Source organism: Neofelis nebulosa, chromosome 3 (assembly GCF_028018385.1).
Source record: "Neofelis nebulosa isolate mNeoNeb1 chromosome 3, mNeoNeb1.pri, whole genome shotgun sequence".
Lineage (NCBI taxonomy): Eukaryota > Metazoa > Chordata > Mammalia > Carnivora > Felidae > Neofelis > Neofelis nebulosa.
In genome coordinates, this window is record NC_080784.1 from 141417574 (window position 1) to 141437972 (window position 20399).

A 20399-nucleotide genomic window follows, 5' to 3' on the forward strand; every position below is an offset into this window, starting at 1 on the left:
ACAGACTATTAAATGTTAAATTTCAGTCATATGGCAGACACAGAGATGCACTGCTGCTAGAAAAAGAGCAAGAGCATGGGAGAGAGAAAGTGAACCTGACCCCCCGGGCACAGATGTGCAGAGATTGCTGACACACCACATGTGAATCTGAAAACTGAACTCTATACCCAGCAACAAATGTCTTCCAAAAGCAAAGGAAAAATACTTTTCTCAACAAATGATAGGGGAGGAAAATTCACTGCTAGCAGACCTGTACAATAAGGAAGCTTAAAAGAAGTTATCGAGTTAAAACTTCCCTCTCAAATAGAAGTTCTGATGCACACAAAGAAATGAAAAGTACCAAAAATGATCAAATGAGGATAAATGTAAAAGAATGTATTTCAGGGGTACCTGGGTAGCTCAGTTGGTTAACCAGCAGAATTTCGTTCAAGTCATGATCTTGCAGTCTGAGTTCAAGCCCTGCATCAGGCTCTGTGCTGACAGCTCAGAGCCTGGAGCCTGCTTTGGATTCTGTGTCTCCCCCTCTCTCTGCCCCTCCCCTGCTTATGCTCTCACTCTTGCACACTCGCACTCTCTCTCTCTCTCTCTCTCTCTGAAATAAACATTAAAAAAAGCATATATTTCATTTTGAATCACTTAAAAAGATCACAGTCTTATCAACAATGTACTATAGAATTTGCAACACACTTAGAAGTAAAAACGCATGGCAAAAATAGAACATACATGTGAAGAATGAATGGAACCCGGGCAAAGATCTTTCACACCATGTAAAGGAGTCATAATATTATTTGAATGTAGACTATTAAAAGCTAAAGCTGAATGTTACCAACTCCAGCAAACACTAATTTTGAAAAGAGCTATCACTAAAAAAAGAAAGCTTAAAGAGGTATAAATAAGTCAAGTATGAGGTTAAATGGAATCATTTTTGAAAACTATATTTAAAGGAAGGCAGGAAAAGGTAAAAATCTGACACAGAAACAGCAAGATGACAGATTTAAAGCATATATATAATTATGAAAACATAAATCACCCAAATATACCAATTAAAGGCAGTGCTTGAAGACTGAGTTTAAAAAAGCAAGATTCAAATATATGCTGTCCATAAGAAATCCATCTTAAATATATAAATATTGGTAAGTTAAAAGTAAAAGTAGAAAAATATACCATGCAAATACTATTTAAAAACGCAAGTAACTCTATAAGTATCAGAAGATGCAAACTTCAGATAAAGGAATTACTATCAGGGATACAAAGAATAGTAAAAAAGAAATGCTATAGGAGTCATTTCTTGACTTTTATGTCAAGAAAACATAGAAATCATGAAGTGTATGCATCAAAACACATAAAGCAAAAACAGATAAAACTGAAAAAATATACAGAAAAATCCATTGTTATACTTGGAGTTGGCAACACTCATTTCTAATTAATTGAAAGAGCAAGTAGACAGAAAATCAGTAAGAATACAGAAAGCCTGAAAACACAATCAAGCAAATTGACCTAACTGTCTTTTGTAGAATTTTCCACCTACAACAGCAAAATGTTTTCAAGCGAACCTGGAACAGTCACTGACATAACCCATATTCTGGGGCAAAATAACATATCTCAGTACATTTTAAAAGAATAAAACCATACAGAATATATATTCTCCTTTTATAATAGAATTTAACTAGAAATCAATATCAAAAAGATATTAGAGGGGTGCCTGAGTAGCTCAGGTGGTTAAGCGTCTGACTCTTGATTTGGGGTCAGGTCATGATCTCAAGGTTTGTGAGACTGAGCCCCACTTTGGGCTCTGCATTGACAGCATGGAGCCTGTTTGGGATTCTCTCTCTCCCTCTCTCTCTGTCTGTGCCCTGCTTGCATGCATGTGCTCGTTCTCTCTCAAAATGAATAAATAAACTTAGGAAAAAAAAAGATACTTAGAAAAGCTATAATATTTGGAAGTTAAATTCAAAATAACTGGGTCGCAAAGGAAATTTTAAAATCTTTTGAATTGAATGAAAATCAAAACAAACATCAAAATTGTTGAAATGTAGCTGAAATAGTAACAAGAGGAAAATATATAGCATTAAACTTTACATTAGAAAAGAAGAAAGGCCTAACATCAATATCTAAGATTCCACCTAAGACCCGAGAAAAAGAAAAAACCTAAACCGAATACAATCTGAGGTAATACAGAGCAGAAACCAATGAAATAGCAAAGAGAAAAATACTAGAGAAAATCATTCAAGTTCAAAAGCTAATTCTTTGAAAAAATTAGTAAATTTCCTTATAGTTAAATTAGGATCAACTTACTAACATGAGGAATGAAAGAGGGAACATCCTTACAGATTCTACATATATTAAAATGATATAACAAAAATGATATAAAAAATATGAAATTTTTGTGCCTGTATGTCTGCTACACAAATGTAGTGAAAAATTTACATGAAAAATACAAACTACAAAATCTTACTCCAAAAGAAATAAGTAACCAGAACTTCCCTACCATCTACAAGAAATTAAATTTGTAGTTAACAGGCTTCTCATAAAGAAAATGTCAGGGCTAGGTTTCACTGGTAACTGCTATCAAACAATTAAGGAAGAAATAATATCAACTCTACATATTATTTCCAGAATATTTGAAAGATAAGTAAAACTTCCCAAGGCACTTTATGGGACCAAAACTACCTCAATACAAAATGAAGAAAACACATTTACAAGGGGAAAAAAAAAAAACTGAAGACAATCATCCTTCACAAAAATGGAAGCAAACATCCTATTGGCAAGTAGAATCCAACAATACATACATGCCATAAGGAAGGTAAGTTTAACCCAGAAATGCAAGGGTAATTAAACCATAAAATTAATCAATGTAATTGACTTTAGCAACAGACTAAAAGTGAAAGCCATAATATCATTTCAATAAACAGAAAAACATCACTTGAAAAAAATCTGACTTTCGTTTATCATAAAAAAAAAACCCTCTTAGCAAAGTAGAAGTAGAATTTCTTCACCCTAATAAATATCATCTACAAAAAACCTATAGCTAACATAATAGTTAATAATGAAAGAGAAAATGTTTCTTAGGGTTGGGGAAAAAGCAAAGATGTCTACTCTTTCTACTTTTATTAAGCATTATCTTCCAGCCTTTACGTAGTACATGAAGGAGAGGGAAAAAAAGCATACAAAAAGAGAAGTAAAAGTTTTTATTGATGTTCTTCTACAAACAAAATCACACACACAAAAAAACGCTACTAGAAGTAGTAAGTTGAAGAAAGTTATGACACAAGGTCACTACAGAAAATCCATTTCACTTTTATATGTTATATATAGCCAATTGGAAACTAACATTTAAAAGACAATACCATTTAAAATAGCATGACAAAGATGAAATTCGAAGGATTAAATCTAATAAAACATGTACAAGATTTATACATAGAAAACTACAGAATACTTCAGAGAGAAATAACCAAGATCTGAATAAATGGAAGTTATACAGTGTTCATATGTCAGAAAACCCAGTATGTTAACATATTATTCTCCCCAAATTTATCTACAGATTCAGATAATATATTGGTTGGCCTATTTGCACAATTTGACAAGATTATTCTAAACTTTACATGGAAACCCAAAGGACCTAGAATTCAAAACAAGTGTGGGTTTTTTTTAATATTTTTATTTATTTTTGAGAGAGAGAGTGAGGGAGAGGCAGGCAGAGGATCTGAAGCAGGCTCTGTACTGATAGCAGAGAGCCTGACACAGGGCTCGAACTCATGAACCACGAGATCATGACTTGAGCTGAACTCAGACACTGAACAAATGAGCCACCCAGGCACCCCTCAAAACAAGTTTTAAAAAGAAGAACCAGAGGGGCGCCTGGGTGACTCAGTCCATCGAGCGCCTGACTCTTGATTCTGGCTTAGGTCATGATCCCAACGTCATGGGATTGAACCCTGCATTGGGCTCCATGTTGAGTGTGGGGCTTGCTTGAGATATATTCTTTCTCTCCCTCTCCCTTTCTCTCCCTCTCCCTCTCTCTCTCTCTCTCTCTCCTTCTGCCCCTCTCCCTCTGCTCACATTCTCTCTCTCTCTATCTAAAGAAAAACAAAAAAGAACAAGATTGGAGGACTCTTATTACCTGATGCAACATGATAATGTGTTATTTGCACAATGATGGATATATATAGGTCCATGGAATAGGATAGAAAATCCATTAGAAATAGACCCATACATACAGTCAATTGATTATTGGCAAAGGTGTCTTCAAAATCCAATGGAGAAAGGATAGCCTTTCAACAAATACTGCTGACAACTGGAAATCCAAATTTAAAAACAAAACAAACAAAAATCTTTGACTCTTACCTTGCAAAACATACCAAAAAAAAAAAAAATCACAATGAATTATATACCTAAAGGTAACACCTAAAATTCTAAGAGTCCTAGAATAAAATAAAGGAAAATATTTATGACCTTATAATATGCAAATAATTCTTCGGGCATACAAAATAAAACTGAATGATTAAAAAAAATGGTAAGTTGCACTTAATCAAAATTAAAATCTTCTACTGTTTGCAAAATACCATTAAGGAAAAAATATGCACAAAAAGATAAAAGAAAACATTTACAAAATGTATATTTGCCAAAGAACTTATAACCAGAATATATAAAGAGCAATTATAATCAATAAGAAGAAGACATTTCACCAAAGAAGAGATATGTACGGCAAAGGAGCACATGGAAAGATGCGCAACACTCTTAGTAAGGAACAATACTGCAAAACTGTAATCAGAAACCATTACACCCACTACTTATTAAACCGACAATACCACGTGTGTTATCAAAGAAGTGGGCCAATTTTGTAGCAACGTGGATGGAACTGGAGAGTGTGATGCTAAGTGAAATAAGCCATACAGAGAAAGACAGATACCATATGGTTTCACTCTTATGTGGATCCTGAGAAACGTAACAGAAACCCATGGGGGAGGGGAAGGGAAAAAAAAAAAAAAGGGGTTAGAGTGGGAGAGAGCCAAAGCATAAGAGACTGTTAAAAACTGAGAACAAACTGAGGGTTGATGGGGGGTGGGAGGGAGGGCAGGGTGGGTGATGGGTATTGAGGAGGGCACCTTTTGGGATGAGCACTGGGTGTTGTATGGAAACCAATTTGACAGTAAATTTCATATATTAAAAAATAAATAAATAAATAAATAAATAAATAAATAAATAAATAAATAAATAATAAAATAAAATAAAATACTAAATAAAAAAAAAAAAAAGAAGTGGGCCAAGTGGAGCTCTCAGACATTGCTAGTGGGAACATAAAATGATACTTTGGAAAGTAGTTTGAAAGTTTCTTATAAAATTAAATAGACACCTGCCATATGAATCAGCCATTCCACTCTTGGGCACTTACCTAAGATAAATGGAAATATGTGTTCTTACAAAGACCTATTTGTGAATATTTACAGCAGGTTTGTCAGAAAAGCCTAAAACTAGAAACAACCAACTATCCATCACTGGAGAATGGATGGATACACATATTGTTGTCCATCGATAAAACAGAATACTACTTATTAATAAACAAAAAGAAACATACATGCAACTCCATGGTCTCAAAAACCTTAGTGAAAAAAAATGGCTACATACTATATGATTCTATTTGATATGACATTCTGGAAAAGGCAAAACTCTAAGGATAGAAATCAGATGAGCAGCTGTCAGGGACTGGGAGGAGGGCATAAATACAAAGGGGTACGAGGAAACTTTTGGGGGTGATGAAGACTGTCATGAGAGTCTCACTACTGTATATGTTTGTCACAACTCATCACATTAAAAAATGTAAAAACACCAATACATCCAACTTTCACAAATGAATTGTAAAATTAAAGGACTTGCTTCCTGAAAGGAATTCAAGAAATATGGATAGCTGATTGCTTCCAGTTAATTTTTTTGGTTAGCCTCAACAAATAAGCAGATGTCATGCTGTTCTCAGGGTGGCCTCCACAGATAATGGTTCGAAGATCAAACAGTCTCCACCAAATGTGGGACCTCTCTAACAGGTGATCTGCTGGGCAAACATTCCACTGATGTGACAGAGTCTCTGCCAGGTGAGCATTAAGGTCTAACACCTCTCTGGTCTAATCTTGCTTCCACCTTTTCTTTTTATTACCTCCCAGTTAACCTTTTGAATTCTCAACTCCATCTTTGGGCCTGCTTCCTACAAAGATAAGTCTGGGGGCGCCTGGGTGGCTCAGTCGGTTAAGCGGCCGACTTCGGCTCAGGTCACGATCTCGCGGTCCGTGAGTTCGAGCCCCGCGTCGGGCTCTGTGCTGGCAGCTCAGAGCCTGGAGCCTGTTTCAGATTCTGTGTCTCCCTCTCTCTCTGCCCCTCCCCTGTTCATGCTCTATCTCTCTCTGTCTCAAAAATAAAAAAACGTTAAAAAAAAAATTAAAAAAAAAAAAAAAGATAAGTCTGTGTCAGACTTTACCTGGAATAGCCTGAGGAAGCAGGCAGTGAGATGGGGTATGGGGACCGTATCTCTCACCATGAGCCCTTTAACAATGAGGTGAACAGCCCTGGAGGTATTTTCAGACAACCCCAGCACAAGGTAGTGATCCAACTGTTAAAAAGTTCATTCACATGTGGAAAACTGGGATGCTGTATAATTAAAGTGGAATGCCCTAGCCAACGGGATGATTCGGGTATCTGACATGTATGGGGAATGATAAACATGACAACAATGCAATTACACAAATACTTGTTGCTGAATTGCATCGATGCCCTAAAGGTTGATAATGCAAAGTGGAGGGCAATTAACCAACGACTGTAACAAAATAAAAAAGCCACAGAGTTTCTTTGCTAGCTTACAAAGAAGTCCTCACCTCAGGCAGGGGGCAAGCAGAAGATGAATCAAGCAGGGGATTTGATAGTCACAATGGCTAAAGTCCAAAGACAGTTGGACACTTAGCAGGGGCAGGTCTGTTACACCAAAATCTGAGCTCTGATTGAGAAACCCAGGATTCTGACACATTGGATGCGAACAACTGAGTAGAGGTTCCTGAAGATTCCAACCTCCCCAGACCTCTTCTGAGCCTGAAGAAGTGATCCCAACCTCTCCATTAAGAGCTATCACACTCCTACCACCAGCAGCAGCAAAGTAAAAGGAAAATACAGAGGTCTTTCTCCCATGGAACAACGTGTGTCTACCTCAGGAAGTGTCTCCAATTCTACTTCTGGTCACCAGGTCTATAAAGATTAGGTCACAGCCAGGGACATGTCAGGTCTGATGAGAGAGGAAAGGGGAATTACCTGAAAGGAGCCACAAGACCTTGATAGCACATACAAGCAGGACTGGGGAGAGGAATCTAGACCAGAAAAGCCAGAAATAAAACTGAATATATCAGCATTTGTTGACGTGTGGCACTCTCTCAGACCACAGGACATAGCATTTTGACAAGGACCCCAGAAAATGGTGCAAACTCACTGGCTCCAAAAAAACTAGAAACAAGCAATGACCTACACTGACTATGGCTGAAATGCCTACATTGCAGAGAGAATTCTGAGGAAAGGTTAAAGTCTCAGGAAAGTGAGCATGCTAGAATAGACATATTATCTGAGGCCAGAAGATGCATCAAAGGATTATGGTCCATGGAAGGATTCAGTCACCAAAGTCATCAGAAATACACTGGTCAGAATAGAACCAAACTCGCCTAAAAAGAGATTCAGTGGCTCTCCTCTGCGGGCCAGGGTGAATGTAAAGAGCCTGTAACAAATGTTGACTTGCTAAAAGGAATGGGAATAACAGTGCCTTAATCTACTAAATATACCCCAAGAACCCAATACTCAACCTGTGTTGCAAACAGTTAAGGTCCATCTCTCCATCACCTGTGGAAATAAAATGACCTTCTCTGGGCACCTGGGTGGCTCAGTCGGTGAAGTGTCCAACTCTTGATTTCGGCTCAGGTCATGATCCCATGGTTAGTGAGGTCAAGCCCCATGTCAGGCTCTGTGCTGCCAGTGAGGAGCCTCCTGGGGATATTCTCTCTCTCCCTCTCTCTCTCTCCCCTCTATCCTTTCCCCACTTGTGCACGCCCATGTGCACTCTCTGTCTCAAAATAGACATTTATTTCAATAAAAAAATAAACTGAACTTCTCACTACAAATGGAAATTCTCCAGAACTTATGATGGGAATGCCTCATTAATATACCATGGCCACACCCTGGAGAGCAGAACATTCAGTCTCGACAAAAAGTTCACCAACTAAACTATACCCATTCCTTCTTCACAACATTTAAAGCCTCTGCCTTGTGGCCACTCTACCAGCTGCCATGAATCTCAGTGCAGGACAGATGAGAGATGATGTTTACATGATAATAAAGCAGAGATGGTTTTGAAGCAAAGATTGTGGGAACTAGGGAGAATGCAAAACGCACTCACTACCACACCACCCCAGAAAGTGTAGAAACAAGTGGCCTCTAGCTAGCAGGGCTTTAGGGGGAAAAGTCTCAGCAAGAGAACAGATGCATGTGAAGACAAAGAAGCAGAGAGAAAGATTTGTGAAGAACGGGAGTTTGTCACCAGATTGAGTTTGTCACAGGATGTGTCCATCTCCACATACTTCTTTGCCTGGTTAATTCCCACTTATCCTTTAAGAGTGAAGTTAGCTGTCATGCCTTCAGAAGAGCTTGCCCTGTTCTTCCCATCCACCAAATCTTGACTTAATGCCACTTCAGGGTGTCACCACAGCACCTCTGACGGAATGCATTATTTTCTGTCCTATTTGTTTTTATTGAGCCATAATTCACATGCCATAAAATTCAAACTTTTAAGGTCTACAATTCAATGTCTTTAGTGCATTTACAAAGCTGTGCGATCATCTCCAGTATCTAAGTCTGGAACATTTTATCAACCCAAAAAGAAAATGCATACCTATTAGCAGTCATTTCCCATTCACCCTTCCTTCCAGCCCTTGGCAACTACAAGTCTCCCTCTGTCTATGCATTTTATGCAATTACCTACTTTGGACACTTTATGTAAATGGAACTACACAGTATATAGTCTTTTTTTCTCACTTCTTTCACTTAGCCTGATGTCTTCAAGGTTGATCTTTGTTGTAGCATGTAACAATATGTACTTCACTCTTTTTTATGGCTGAATAATATCCCATTGTATCTATATGCCATTTTTTTTTTTTTTAACCCATTGATCAGGTGATGGACATTCGGATTATTTCCACTTTTTTTTAAATTTGTTTTTGTAACTTCTATTTATTTTTGAGAGACAGAGCATGCATGAATGGGGGAGAAGCAGAGAGAGGAGGAGACACAGAATTCAAAGCAGGCTCCAGGCTCCAAGCTGTTAGCACAGAGCCCAATGCGGGACTCGAACACATAAACTGTGAGATCACGACCTGAGCCGAAGTCGGACACTTAACCACCTGAGCCACCCAGGTGCCCCAGGATTATTTCCACTTTATGGTGACTATGACTAATGCTGCTATGAACATTGGTGAACAAATTTTTTTTTTTTAATTTTTTTTTCAACGTTTTTTATTTAGTTTTTGGGACAGAGAGAGACAGAGCATGAACGGGGGAGGGGCAGAGAGAGAGGGAGACACAGAATCGGAAACAGGCTCCAGGCTCCGAGCCATCAGCCCAGAGCCCGACGCGGGGCTCGAACTCACAGACCGCGAGATCGTGACCTGGCTGAAGTCGGACGCTTAACCGACTGCGCCACCCAGGCGCCCCGGTGAACAAATTTTTAAGTGGACCTAGGTTTTCAATCCCCTTGGAGAGATGCCTAGGAAAGGAATTTCTGGGTCATATGGTAACTCTGTGTGTAACATTTTAAAGAGCCCCCAAACTGTTTTCTGTTTCACAGTCCCACCAGCGATGTAATCATCTCTCATGTATCTAGTGCTCAAATTTCTTAAGGGCAGGGATTGTCCTATGTTCTATCATATCCCCAGCATTTAGCACAGTGCCTAATGCTATATAGTTGTGTTATGAGTATTTATAAAGTGAGTGAGTAAATCAAAAGCCCAGAATAATTTTTTTTCACCTTATGCCCTCTTTTGGATAAATCCTTATCAAAATACCCATTCATCACAGTGCTCCCTCCAATATCTAACTTTCTTCTCTCTAGACTCCCCCTCTGAAACTAATCAAAGTAAATAACTTACTTTTAGGTGCCATCACTTGTTTTTTTGTTTTGTTTTGAGAGAAAGCATGTAAGTGAGGGAGAGGGACAGAGAGAGAGGAAATAGAATCCCAATTAGGCTCCACACTGACAGCATGACCCCATGACCCCAAGATCATGACCTGAACTGAAATCAAGAGTAGGACACTCAACCAACTGAGACACCCAGGTACCCCACCATGGGTGCTCTAGGATTACCAGACCAGAGGATTGGGATCTACGTGGGACTCCTCACCTGCACATTAGCTAAGTTAATATAAGGTAATCTGATAGTAGAATCAAGCGTTTCCATGTTGGCACCAATTGGCAGATGGGCAGATGTTCATGTGTATTTTTCAAAGTGATTCTCCAGCAAATCTCGGCCCAGGGCATATTTGGCTCTAGGTCACCCTCTGCTGGCGCTGCTGTCAAGAACACTACAATAGACCTGGGAGGGAAAGGAGCAAAGTGACTCCCAGATGGGGCAAGAGGCAACATATGGGGCCCATCCCATTACAAAATCATTCAGAGAAGATTTGCAGATGAAAGGCCTTGGGATTCTAGCAACACTGGGTGGGGATTAGCCTCCCATAGTGGGTACTTAAGCAGCCTGATGACTTCCAGTTCTGGCCAGTTAAAGAGACTATTGCATGGAGTAAATACTCACTTTGATCCTCAAACACAAAATGGACATGTACACTTGCACTTTAACCGTGGCCCACTCCTCTTACTATGAAATAGGGCACACCTCTAATAAAAGATGAATATATTTTAATTCCTTATAAAATCTCACAAAACTCTGTCCACTTTTGCTTCTGATAAACATTTACTGATACAGAAAGAGAAGACTCCCCTGATAGTCTATATAAGACACATCACATTGTACACATATACTTGGCATCATTTCAAATTTTTAAGAATAGAAGTCGTGCATAACTATGTTGAATAAATTATCAAACTTTTATGTAAATCACCTGTGGTAAACAGAATGCCCACCAGCCAGGATGCCCATGCCCTAATTCCTAAAGACTGTGAACATGTTACATTACATGGAAAAAGGGACTTTGCAGATGTAATGAAGGTTATAGACCCTAAAACAGGAATATTATCAGGATAATCTAGATGAACCCAGTGTGACCACATAAGCCCCTAAAAGGAGAGATCTTTCTCTGGTTGGAATAAGGAAAGATGCTGCAGAAGGAGAACTCAGAGAGATTTGAAGGGCAAGAGAATCTTGACCTCCTCTTGCTGGAAGTGGACCACACAGAAAGCATAAGGAGGAATGTGGGCAGCCTGTAGGACCCCACAGCCCAGCCCCCAAAAGACCAGCACCCAGAATGACAGCTGACAAAGAAATGGGGGTCTCAGGGTTCCACAGTCACAAGGAACTGAATTTGGCCAACAACCTGAATGCGTCTGGAAGCAGATTCATCTTCAGAGCCTCCAGAAGAGGGCTCAGTCCAGCAAACACCAGGATTTCAACCGTGTGATGTACTGACCAGAGAACCCAGCTGAGCCACTGTACTCTTGACTTCTGACCCACAGAACACTATGAATAAAAACATTTGTGTTGTTTTAAGCCACTAAGCTTGTAGTAACGTGTTATGGCAGCATCAGATAACTAATACATTACCAAATGTCGAAATACTAAATCCCAATGTTCTATGGTAATGAAACACAGTAACTACTAGAACAATCAATTAAAATCACACACTCCTGGAACTAGTTCATGTTCCACTCCCAAACGTCATGTGCTATAATAAACACATGAGAAATTTCTACTCATAATTTTGGGGTAGTTTAAAATTAAGAATAATACACCAATTCCTAAGTAATTGTCCTCTCCAACATTTACAACATTAGCATTCAGTTTTAAAAGGTAAATAGATAATTGCTTTGTCACATCTTTTTTTTTTTTTATTCTTTTTTTGAGAGAGAGGGAGAGAGAGAGAACTTGTGTGCATGTGCGCAGAGGAGAGGGAGAGAGAGAGGGAGAGAGAGAGGGAGAGAGAGAGGGAGAGAGAGAGAGAGGGAGAGAGGGAGAGAGAGAGAGAGAGAGAGAGAGAGAGAATCTTAAGCAGGCTCCACACCCAGCACAGAGGCCCACATGGGACTCAATCTCATGACCCTGAGATCATGACCTGTGCCAAAATCAAGAGTCGAACGCTTAACCAACTGAGGCACCCAGGTGTCCTGCTTTGTCACATCTTTCAAATTAGCTTATCGGTTGATATAGTTCACTTTAGGTGTACATCTCTTTTATAATATGTTTAATATACTTAATGAGATTCCTATTTTATGTAACTATATATTAGTCACATTAACAAAAGCCAGAGACCGTTAATAAAGTTGAATGAATAAACGTTCACAAAAATGTAAGAACATAAATGATGCCAAAGATGTAAAGGTCTCAAAAGTACAAAGAATCCTAAGACAAAAGTCACTCATATTCTTTACTATATAAATACATAAAGTCTATAACACTGCCTTACTTTCTAACAAGACTTTCAGTATAATTACTGTATTTTGGGACTTCTATTTCTTTTTGTAATTTTTTTTTAATGTTTATTCATTTTTGAGACAGAGAGAGACAGAGCATGAATGGGGGAAGGTCAGAGAGAGAGGGAGACACAGAATCTGAAACAGGCTCCAGGCTCTGAGCTGTCAGCCCAGAGCCCGACGCGGGGCTCGAATTCACGGACCGCGAGATCATGACCTGAGCTGAAGGGGACTTCTATTTCTTAAGTTAGTAGCTCAAAACTGCATGTGGCTTCCTGCAAGCATGTCACAGTTCCTTCAGTCCGTGGTCTGCAGAGCACATGCTGAGGATATTCTAAGTTCTACCCGCTCCGGCCTGTGTTCCTAAATGACAGCAATGCCAGCGAGATTGGGCTTTTACAGAGACTCTACAATATAATATAAAACCCAGGTTGGAAACACAGACACTTACTTTTTCTGAGTTCTTTCAGCCAGCCTTGCAGTCTCTATAGCTGCCTTCCTTGCTTCAAAATCTTCCCTTTTCACCACCTCTCCGGTCCCCCGGTAGCCTAGCTCCACCAACTGGCGAGCCAGGCCTTCATCCTAAAGAGAAAAATCAGTTGTAAGATTTGTGCACGAATTAGACATCTTATTTTATTTGATATATGCTGAATAAAGGAAAAAATCAGAATTATTTTAAAATGAGACGTATTAGATATGAAAACTCAGAATCCTTTCTAATAATACTTTCATAAACATCTTATTTGTCATCCTTTTCCCACAGATGTAAGATGAAGAGGAAAAAAAAAAGGAAATAACATCAGTCACTAGATTTTCTCTAAGGGATTGGAGGACAAAAGTCTGTTGTGTTTTTAATCCATTTACAAGAGCAGCTGTAGGTAATTAATAGAGTATCTTTAAAACAATAAAACTGGAGACAATAGTATTCATACAAGAAAGACTTTTTTAAAAACCAATTGCACAAAAAGAGAATTGGGTTGCTCTCATAAAGTTCAACATTTCAGAGACTTCCTTCCTTGAGGTCAATGAACTGATGACACAGAGCATTAAAACTTCAAATACAAAATAAAGAGATGAATTTCCTATTTAACTGGAAAGATATTGTTTCCATATAATGTTGGTACCAATAAAAACAGAAAAGTAGAAACCCAAGAAGATGGCAACAAAAAAGCTTCACGCTGAAAAAAGTTTCCCCACAATCCTTTAGGCCTTTTATATTACAGCTACTTGAAGAAACGCTCCACACATTTGTGTCACTTGCATAGCGTTTTCAAAAACGAATAAATATTATTTCCCTATTATCTGAAGAGGTGTCATCTTACATTAGGTTGCTGATATAAGGACTAAAGTATTACATTTCAATATGTATACATTAATAATGTTCTTTATATCGGGGCACCTGGGTGGTTCAGTCGGTTGAGCATCTGACTTCAGCTTGGGATATGATCTCAGGGTTCATGAGTTTGAGCACCATGTCGGGCTCTGTGCTGACAGCTCAGAGTCTGGAGCCTGCTCTGGATTCTGTCTCCCTCTCTCTCTCTCTGCCCCTCTCCCACTTACTCTGTCTCTCTCTCTCTCTCTCTCAAAAATAAATAAAAACATTGAAAATTAAAAAAAAAATGTTCCTTATATCATCTTAGTTAAATGTAACATAGCTGAACTATAGTGAAAATAGCATAGATAGATAGATAGATAGATAGATAGATAGATAGATATGTATGTATCTTTTTGTAACAGACACTTATTGAATACATCACTGTTGAATGAAAGAACCATCTGACAGGATTAAATGAGAAAACTTAAGATGCCTGGTTAATAATCTGTTCACCCCTCAGGAGCTGTTTTAAAGTTCCAACTATTGGGAAGAAAAAATTTAGACACTACCAACCTAGAAAACTTGCTACTGTCCTTTGCTAAACATTAAAAGCAAATACAGTTGGCCCTCAAACAATAAAGGATGAACTGTGCAGGTTCACTTATACACATATTTTTTTCAATAAATATATTGGAAAATTCTTTGGAGATGTGCAATAATTTGAAAAAATTCACAAATGAATCATGTAGACAAAAGTAATGAAAGAATCAAGAAAAAGTTACATGTGTCATAAATGCATAAAATATAGCAACATACTGGTCTATTTTTATCATTTACTACCATAAAACATACACAAATCTATTGCAAAAAGCTAAAATGTATCAACACTTACAGACTGTACACTATCTTCTCATTTGTCATGTCTGGTGTTAGTAACACATACATCGACAGTGTTCTGTATCCTGTAAAACAATAGTGATGTAGGTACCAACAGACAATTCATCTTGGAAACAGTTGAGGTAAACTTATGGTTTGGATACATACCATACTGTAAGTGTATTTTCTCTTCTCTGCTGTTCTTGACATTCTTTTCTCTAACTTACTTGATTGGAAAAATAAAGCATATGATACATATGACATACAAAATATGTACGTGTGTATGTATGTTTAAGTTCTCTGTTCAACTGTTTATGTTCTCAGTAAGGCTTCCAGTCAACAGTAGGCTATTGGTAACGTTTTGGGGGACTCAAAAGTTATATACAGATTTTTGACTGCACGGAGTTTGGTGCCTCTAACCTTTTTGCTGTTCCAAGGTCAACTGTAGTGAACTCTGTGTAGTAATGAAGATACGTCTGCCAAGCTAATATAGCCCAAAGCACCAGATCTTGGGAGGGTTATTTGTCTTTTTTCTGACTTGTTTCCCTGCTTATTGTACATGTTATTTTTAAGCTCTTTAGTGTGAACCACAAAAACTAAGCAAATGACTCCACCTAGTGGAATTAATATTTAATAGAAACAAAAAAAAAAAAAAAAACAATGATTTTAGATGTGATTTACAAAAGAGATGACTTGAGTATAAGTTTGCATAAATCTATTATTAAACGTGGGCATATGGGAAGAATTCTCAGGTAAACTCTGTGAGACTGTGGGGGTTTTCCAGAAGAATATCAATGGCTTGTGATCAACACAGTATTTTACATAATAAAGACCATTAAAAAGTTGTTGTATTAATTTCATATATTGGAGTGAATTGTGCTTTTCTGTGTGCCTTACCTGGGCCACACAAAATGATCTGGGTAGTTCTACACTCATCTATGTTAATTTATATTGTAACAAGAAACAAGACCTACTGAGAAAATAAGGAGAAAGCTCAAGTTGGTTGCCTCACCAACCATTACCACTAGTAGAATCATAAGTCATCTGTCCACTTTATTTTTTTTATTCTTTAAATGTTTATTTATTTTTGAGAAAGAGAGAGACAGTGTGAGTGGGGGAGGAGCAGAGAGAAGGAAACACAGAATCTGAAGCAGGTTCCAGACTGAGCTGTCAGCACAGAGCCCCACACAGGGCTCGAACCCACAAACTGTGAAATCATGACCTGAGACAGTCTGATGCTCAACCGACTGAGCCATCACCCAGACGCCCCCATCTGTCCACTTTAAATGGTCAATTATCTTTAAAGAAATTATCTTTAAAGAGACAAAATACTAAAATATTTTTACTTATTCACATATTAAGCGTTTCTGGTGCTTTTCGTTCCTTTATGTAGATCCAAGTTTCGTACTGATATGATTTTCCTTCTACCTAAAAAACTTTGACATTTTCTGTAGTGTGGGTCTGCTAACAAATTATCTTGGCTATTGTTTGACTGAAAAAAATATATTTCACCTTCATTTTTGAAAGACATTTTTGCTGGATTAGTGTTCCAGGTTGACTTCTGACTTTTCAACACTTTAAAGATGTCATCCCATTGTCCCAAGCCTTGTATTACCTCTGAGAGGTATTTTATTTTACATAATGTATCCCTTCATTTTAAATTCCTTTAAGATCTCTTTACCATTGGTTTTCAACAATTAAGATAGTCCTTGGATTGGTTTCTCTGTGTTTATTCCACTTGGAACGCATCATCTTCCTTGGCTCTATGGATTTATACTTTTCACAAAATTTGGAAACTTTTAGCCATTATTTTTTTCAAATATAGTTTATCCTCTACTTCCCTCTGATTCCTCTGGGATTCCACTTACATTTATTTGGAAGGGCAAAAAGATGATAATGTTTTATAAACTCTAATGGTTTTGACTATAACAGTTCATCTTAGTAAAAATACATGATTAGCCATGATAATCCAAGTATATAAATACAGCAATATTTTTTTAAGTTTATTTATATTGAGAGAGATAAAGTATGAGTGGGGGAGGGGCAGGGAGAGAGAGAGGGAGACAGAGGGAGAGAGAGGGAGAGAGAGAGAAGCCCAAGCAGACTCTGTAGTGTCTGTGCAGAGCCCACTGACTCGAACTTACCAACCATGAAGTCATAACCTGAGCCGAAGTCAGATGCTTAACCAACTGAGCCACCCAGGTGCCCCAAGGCAGTGATCCTTTATTAATTGTCAATGTTCTTTTCTCATGTGATCATAAGTCTTTACTTCTGGATATTAGCAGTTTGGAGAGAGCTAGCTATGAGGAGGCGTAGTGCAAAACAGAATCCAGAGATGGCTTGCCCTTACGGAGAAGGCTTCCTTACTATACATGAACTGCAAAACAACTTGTGGCAAAGCAGAGGGCAGCAATTAAGTCTGTGCAAGACTTAATTCTCACTGGATGACTATTCTCCTGGAACAAATTTTAGACATCTCTCAGCTGCTGGGAGGGACACCTGGTCCCGAGGACGTACAATGGAATGGTGCCTTCCAGCTGATGCTGTGGCCTTGGACCTTGGCAGAGTTGGACTGGGACGGCAGGGTTCCACCCCAGAAGCCCACAATACTGCTCAGGGTCCTATCTATTCCTAGAAGGCTACAGATGTGTGGCCTGGCATGCACAATTCACTACTTTAAGAGCCTTGGGGCTGTACTGTCCCCAGTCTTGGGCCAGAGCCCACTGCCACCCCCAGCCTGGCTGTCCCCCTGAGGCAAAGCACCTCTTATACTGTTCCTCTAGTGGGGTGAGAGGTAGATGAAGACTGGGATTTGGCGTTAGGTGGCAAGAGCCAGACTCTGAACAGGTGAGTCTGGAACAAGGGGAAGCCGGCGTCTGGGGTGCCGAGGTGTTTCTCATCCAAGAAAGGAAGGAAGGAAGGAGGACAGGAAGGAGGAAAAAGAAAGGAAAGAAAAGGTAGGGAAGAGAAGAGAAGAAAGGAGGAAGGGAGGGGAGGAGGAAGAAAGAAAAGGAAGGGAGGGGAGGGGAGGGGAGGGGAGGGAAGGAAAGGAGGGGAGAGAGGAAGGGGGGTAGGCAGTGAGGGAGGGAGGAAGAAAGGAATGGAGGAAGGGAGGGAGGGTTGCTTGGTTCATGGCCACCCTTGACATTGTCCCCAGAGTACTGAGGCTCCCTTCACTTTTGTGTCTTTTGTTATTATGTTAGTTACTGCTGGAGAAAAGAGTTATTATTGTAGTTCAATCTTAGATTTCTTCACTAAACTCACTGACTTGTTCTAATAGGGTTCCAGTTAATTTTCTTGTATTTTTTGTATCATGGCAGATAATCATACTACCTTTATAATAATAATATTCTGACTCCTTCTTCCAAGTATTTATGATACTTTCCTTTCATTGTAGCATTGCCGCAGCCAGATTACCAATAAAAAGTTAAGAGTACTCGCAACCATTTTTATCATGTTTCTATTCCCATGCTAAACTTTGAAATGTTTAACCACTGTATATGAGGTTTATAAGTGTTTGCTGTATACTCTTCATCAAGTTATGATATGAGGAAGTTTGAAATTTTATCCTATGCTTTTTATGGATCTATAGAAGTTATATTTTTTTCTTTTTAAATTTAATATCATGAGTTCATCCTTGCACTCCTATGATAAATCACACTAATCTTACTCTGATCTATTATTTCTTAATATATTCCTGGATTCGTTTTACATTGCTTTTCATTCAGTTCATAAGGGAAATTAGTCTTTAGCTTTCTACTTTGTGCTATCCTTTCTGAATTGATGTCAGTATAATGCAAGTTCTAAACAATTATTTAAGAAAAGTACATCCTTGGGACACTTGGGTGGCTTAGTCAATTAAGCGTCCATCTCTTGGTTTCAGCTCAGGTCATGATCTCATGGTTCTTGGGATTGAGCTCTGCGTTAGGCTCTGCCATCAGAGCCCGGAGCCTCCTTGGGATTCTCTCTCTCCCTCTCTTTCTCTGCCCCTCCTCCACTCACGCATGCTCATGCTTTCTCGATAGACAAATTAAAAAAAAAAAAAAGAAAATTATATCCCTCACTTTTTTATTGTTAATTATACAAGTCAGATACAAATACATTCTCCCTGTGAAAAGTTAAAAATGGCAGATGCAGTGAATTTGTATTCCGTCAACTTGGCTAAGCATAAACTCAGTTTCCCATAATTTCCTCTCCTTTGGTATGTACAGGTTAGTTTGGGCCATAAGAGACGTCTGCAATAGATTTGGAAGGCACAAGAAGCAACCATGTTGTTCTAGTTCCTACAAGATCTTCTTCAGCTTCTCCAACTCCTGGGCCATGTTTAGCTCCATAACTGAAGATGCCAGCCTCTCCTGTAGGTCACCCCCACACCACAACTGACGGCCTGCTACAAGTTCTAGTTCATCCTTGCAGGTCTCTCAGTTTGCCCCTGTTCCCCCTCCCCGTTTCTCATGTGCCTTTCCTTCCTGGCTGTGTGTCCTAGTGATTTCAGGCTTCAGCACCAGACACCAAAGAAACAGCCCTTCACTCACCGTTTGAACAGTTCTCTTAACTGTGTAAGGTCAAATCTCGGCACAAAATCATATACGTGGAACACACACACCTATACATATATGTATTGTGTAAGTGTGCATGCATGCATGCCTGTGCGTGTGTTCTGCTTCTCTGACTGCCTAAACCACAATCAGCTACTGGCAATGACTCCAGAGGAAGAAGAATTGAAGGATGGGCTTTCTGATTAGTTCTGGGTGACCCGGCACGGGAGCTCTGATCTCATTAAAGGCCCTGTTCCCAGTGTGAAGGAGTCCAATGCAGTCCCTGGGATGCAGAGGCAAAAAGATACCTGCCATGAAGACGAGGCTCTGGGTAACCAAGTGTTTGCTGCCATCTCTGCTGCCAGAGGACGTTTTACTGGCAATAAGAAACATGACGGGGTGGGTTGCCTCTCAGTTTGCTGAGGGCATTGGGGAAAAATGAGCTCAGAACTTGGGATTAGCCAGACACTTGGTAGCAAGTCAGTTAAGGGGGAAACATTTGGTATAGTTTCATGATTTAAAAAAAAAAAATTCCCATAAGTGACAGTCTGATATATATATATATATATATATATATATATATATATATATGCAACTTTTCATATAATTATTACGTTTAGTATCTATGTAAGAATTCTCTCTGTTAAATTTGCTCATTGCTCCGTAAGATTTTATCTATTTCTTATTGATTCATGGGGCTTTACTCTAGATAGTAGGTCCTGGTTGATTATACATTTTGCAAATATTTACTTGCAAGTAATTGCTTGCCTTTTGACTTATTTATGACATATTTTGTCATGGAGTTTTAAATTTTTGGCAAGGAAATCATATAACAAACCTTAATAAAATATAGAGAGAATAATTCCATCAATGTATTTACTGGGGAAAAAACAAGTTTGAAAATGAACAGCTAACCATTCTACTTCAAGAAAGTAGAGAAAGAATAGCAAAGGCACCTAAATAATATAGAAGAATTAACAAAAACGACAGGAAAAATAAAACAGAAATTAAAATA

At 38.7% G+C, this 20399-nt stretch overlaps 1 protein-coding gene across 4 annotated transcripts in view; it reads right to left on the reverse strand.

Moving 5' to 3' along the window:
- Positions 1 to 20399, reverse strand: part of CFAP299 (cilia and flagella associated protein 299) — a 585593-nt gene that overhangs the window by 559522 nt on the left and 5672 nt on the right. For all 4 annotated transcript variants that reach the window (XR_009259483.1, XM_058722135.1, XM_058722134.1 and 1 more), the window contains exon 2: positions 13107 to 13237. Coding sequence is in view for 3 of the 4 variants with exons in the window: in XM_058722135.1 (XP_058578118.1) it covers positions 13107 to 13237 (131 nt within the window). In the remaining variant the exon portion in view is untranslated. The remainder of the gene's footprint in view (positions 1 to 13106; positions 13238 to 20399) is intronic.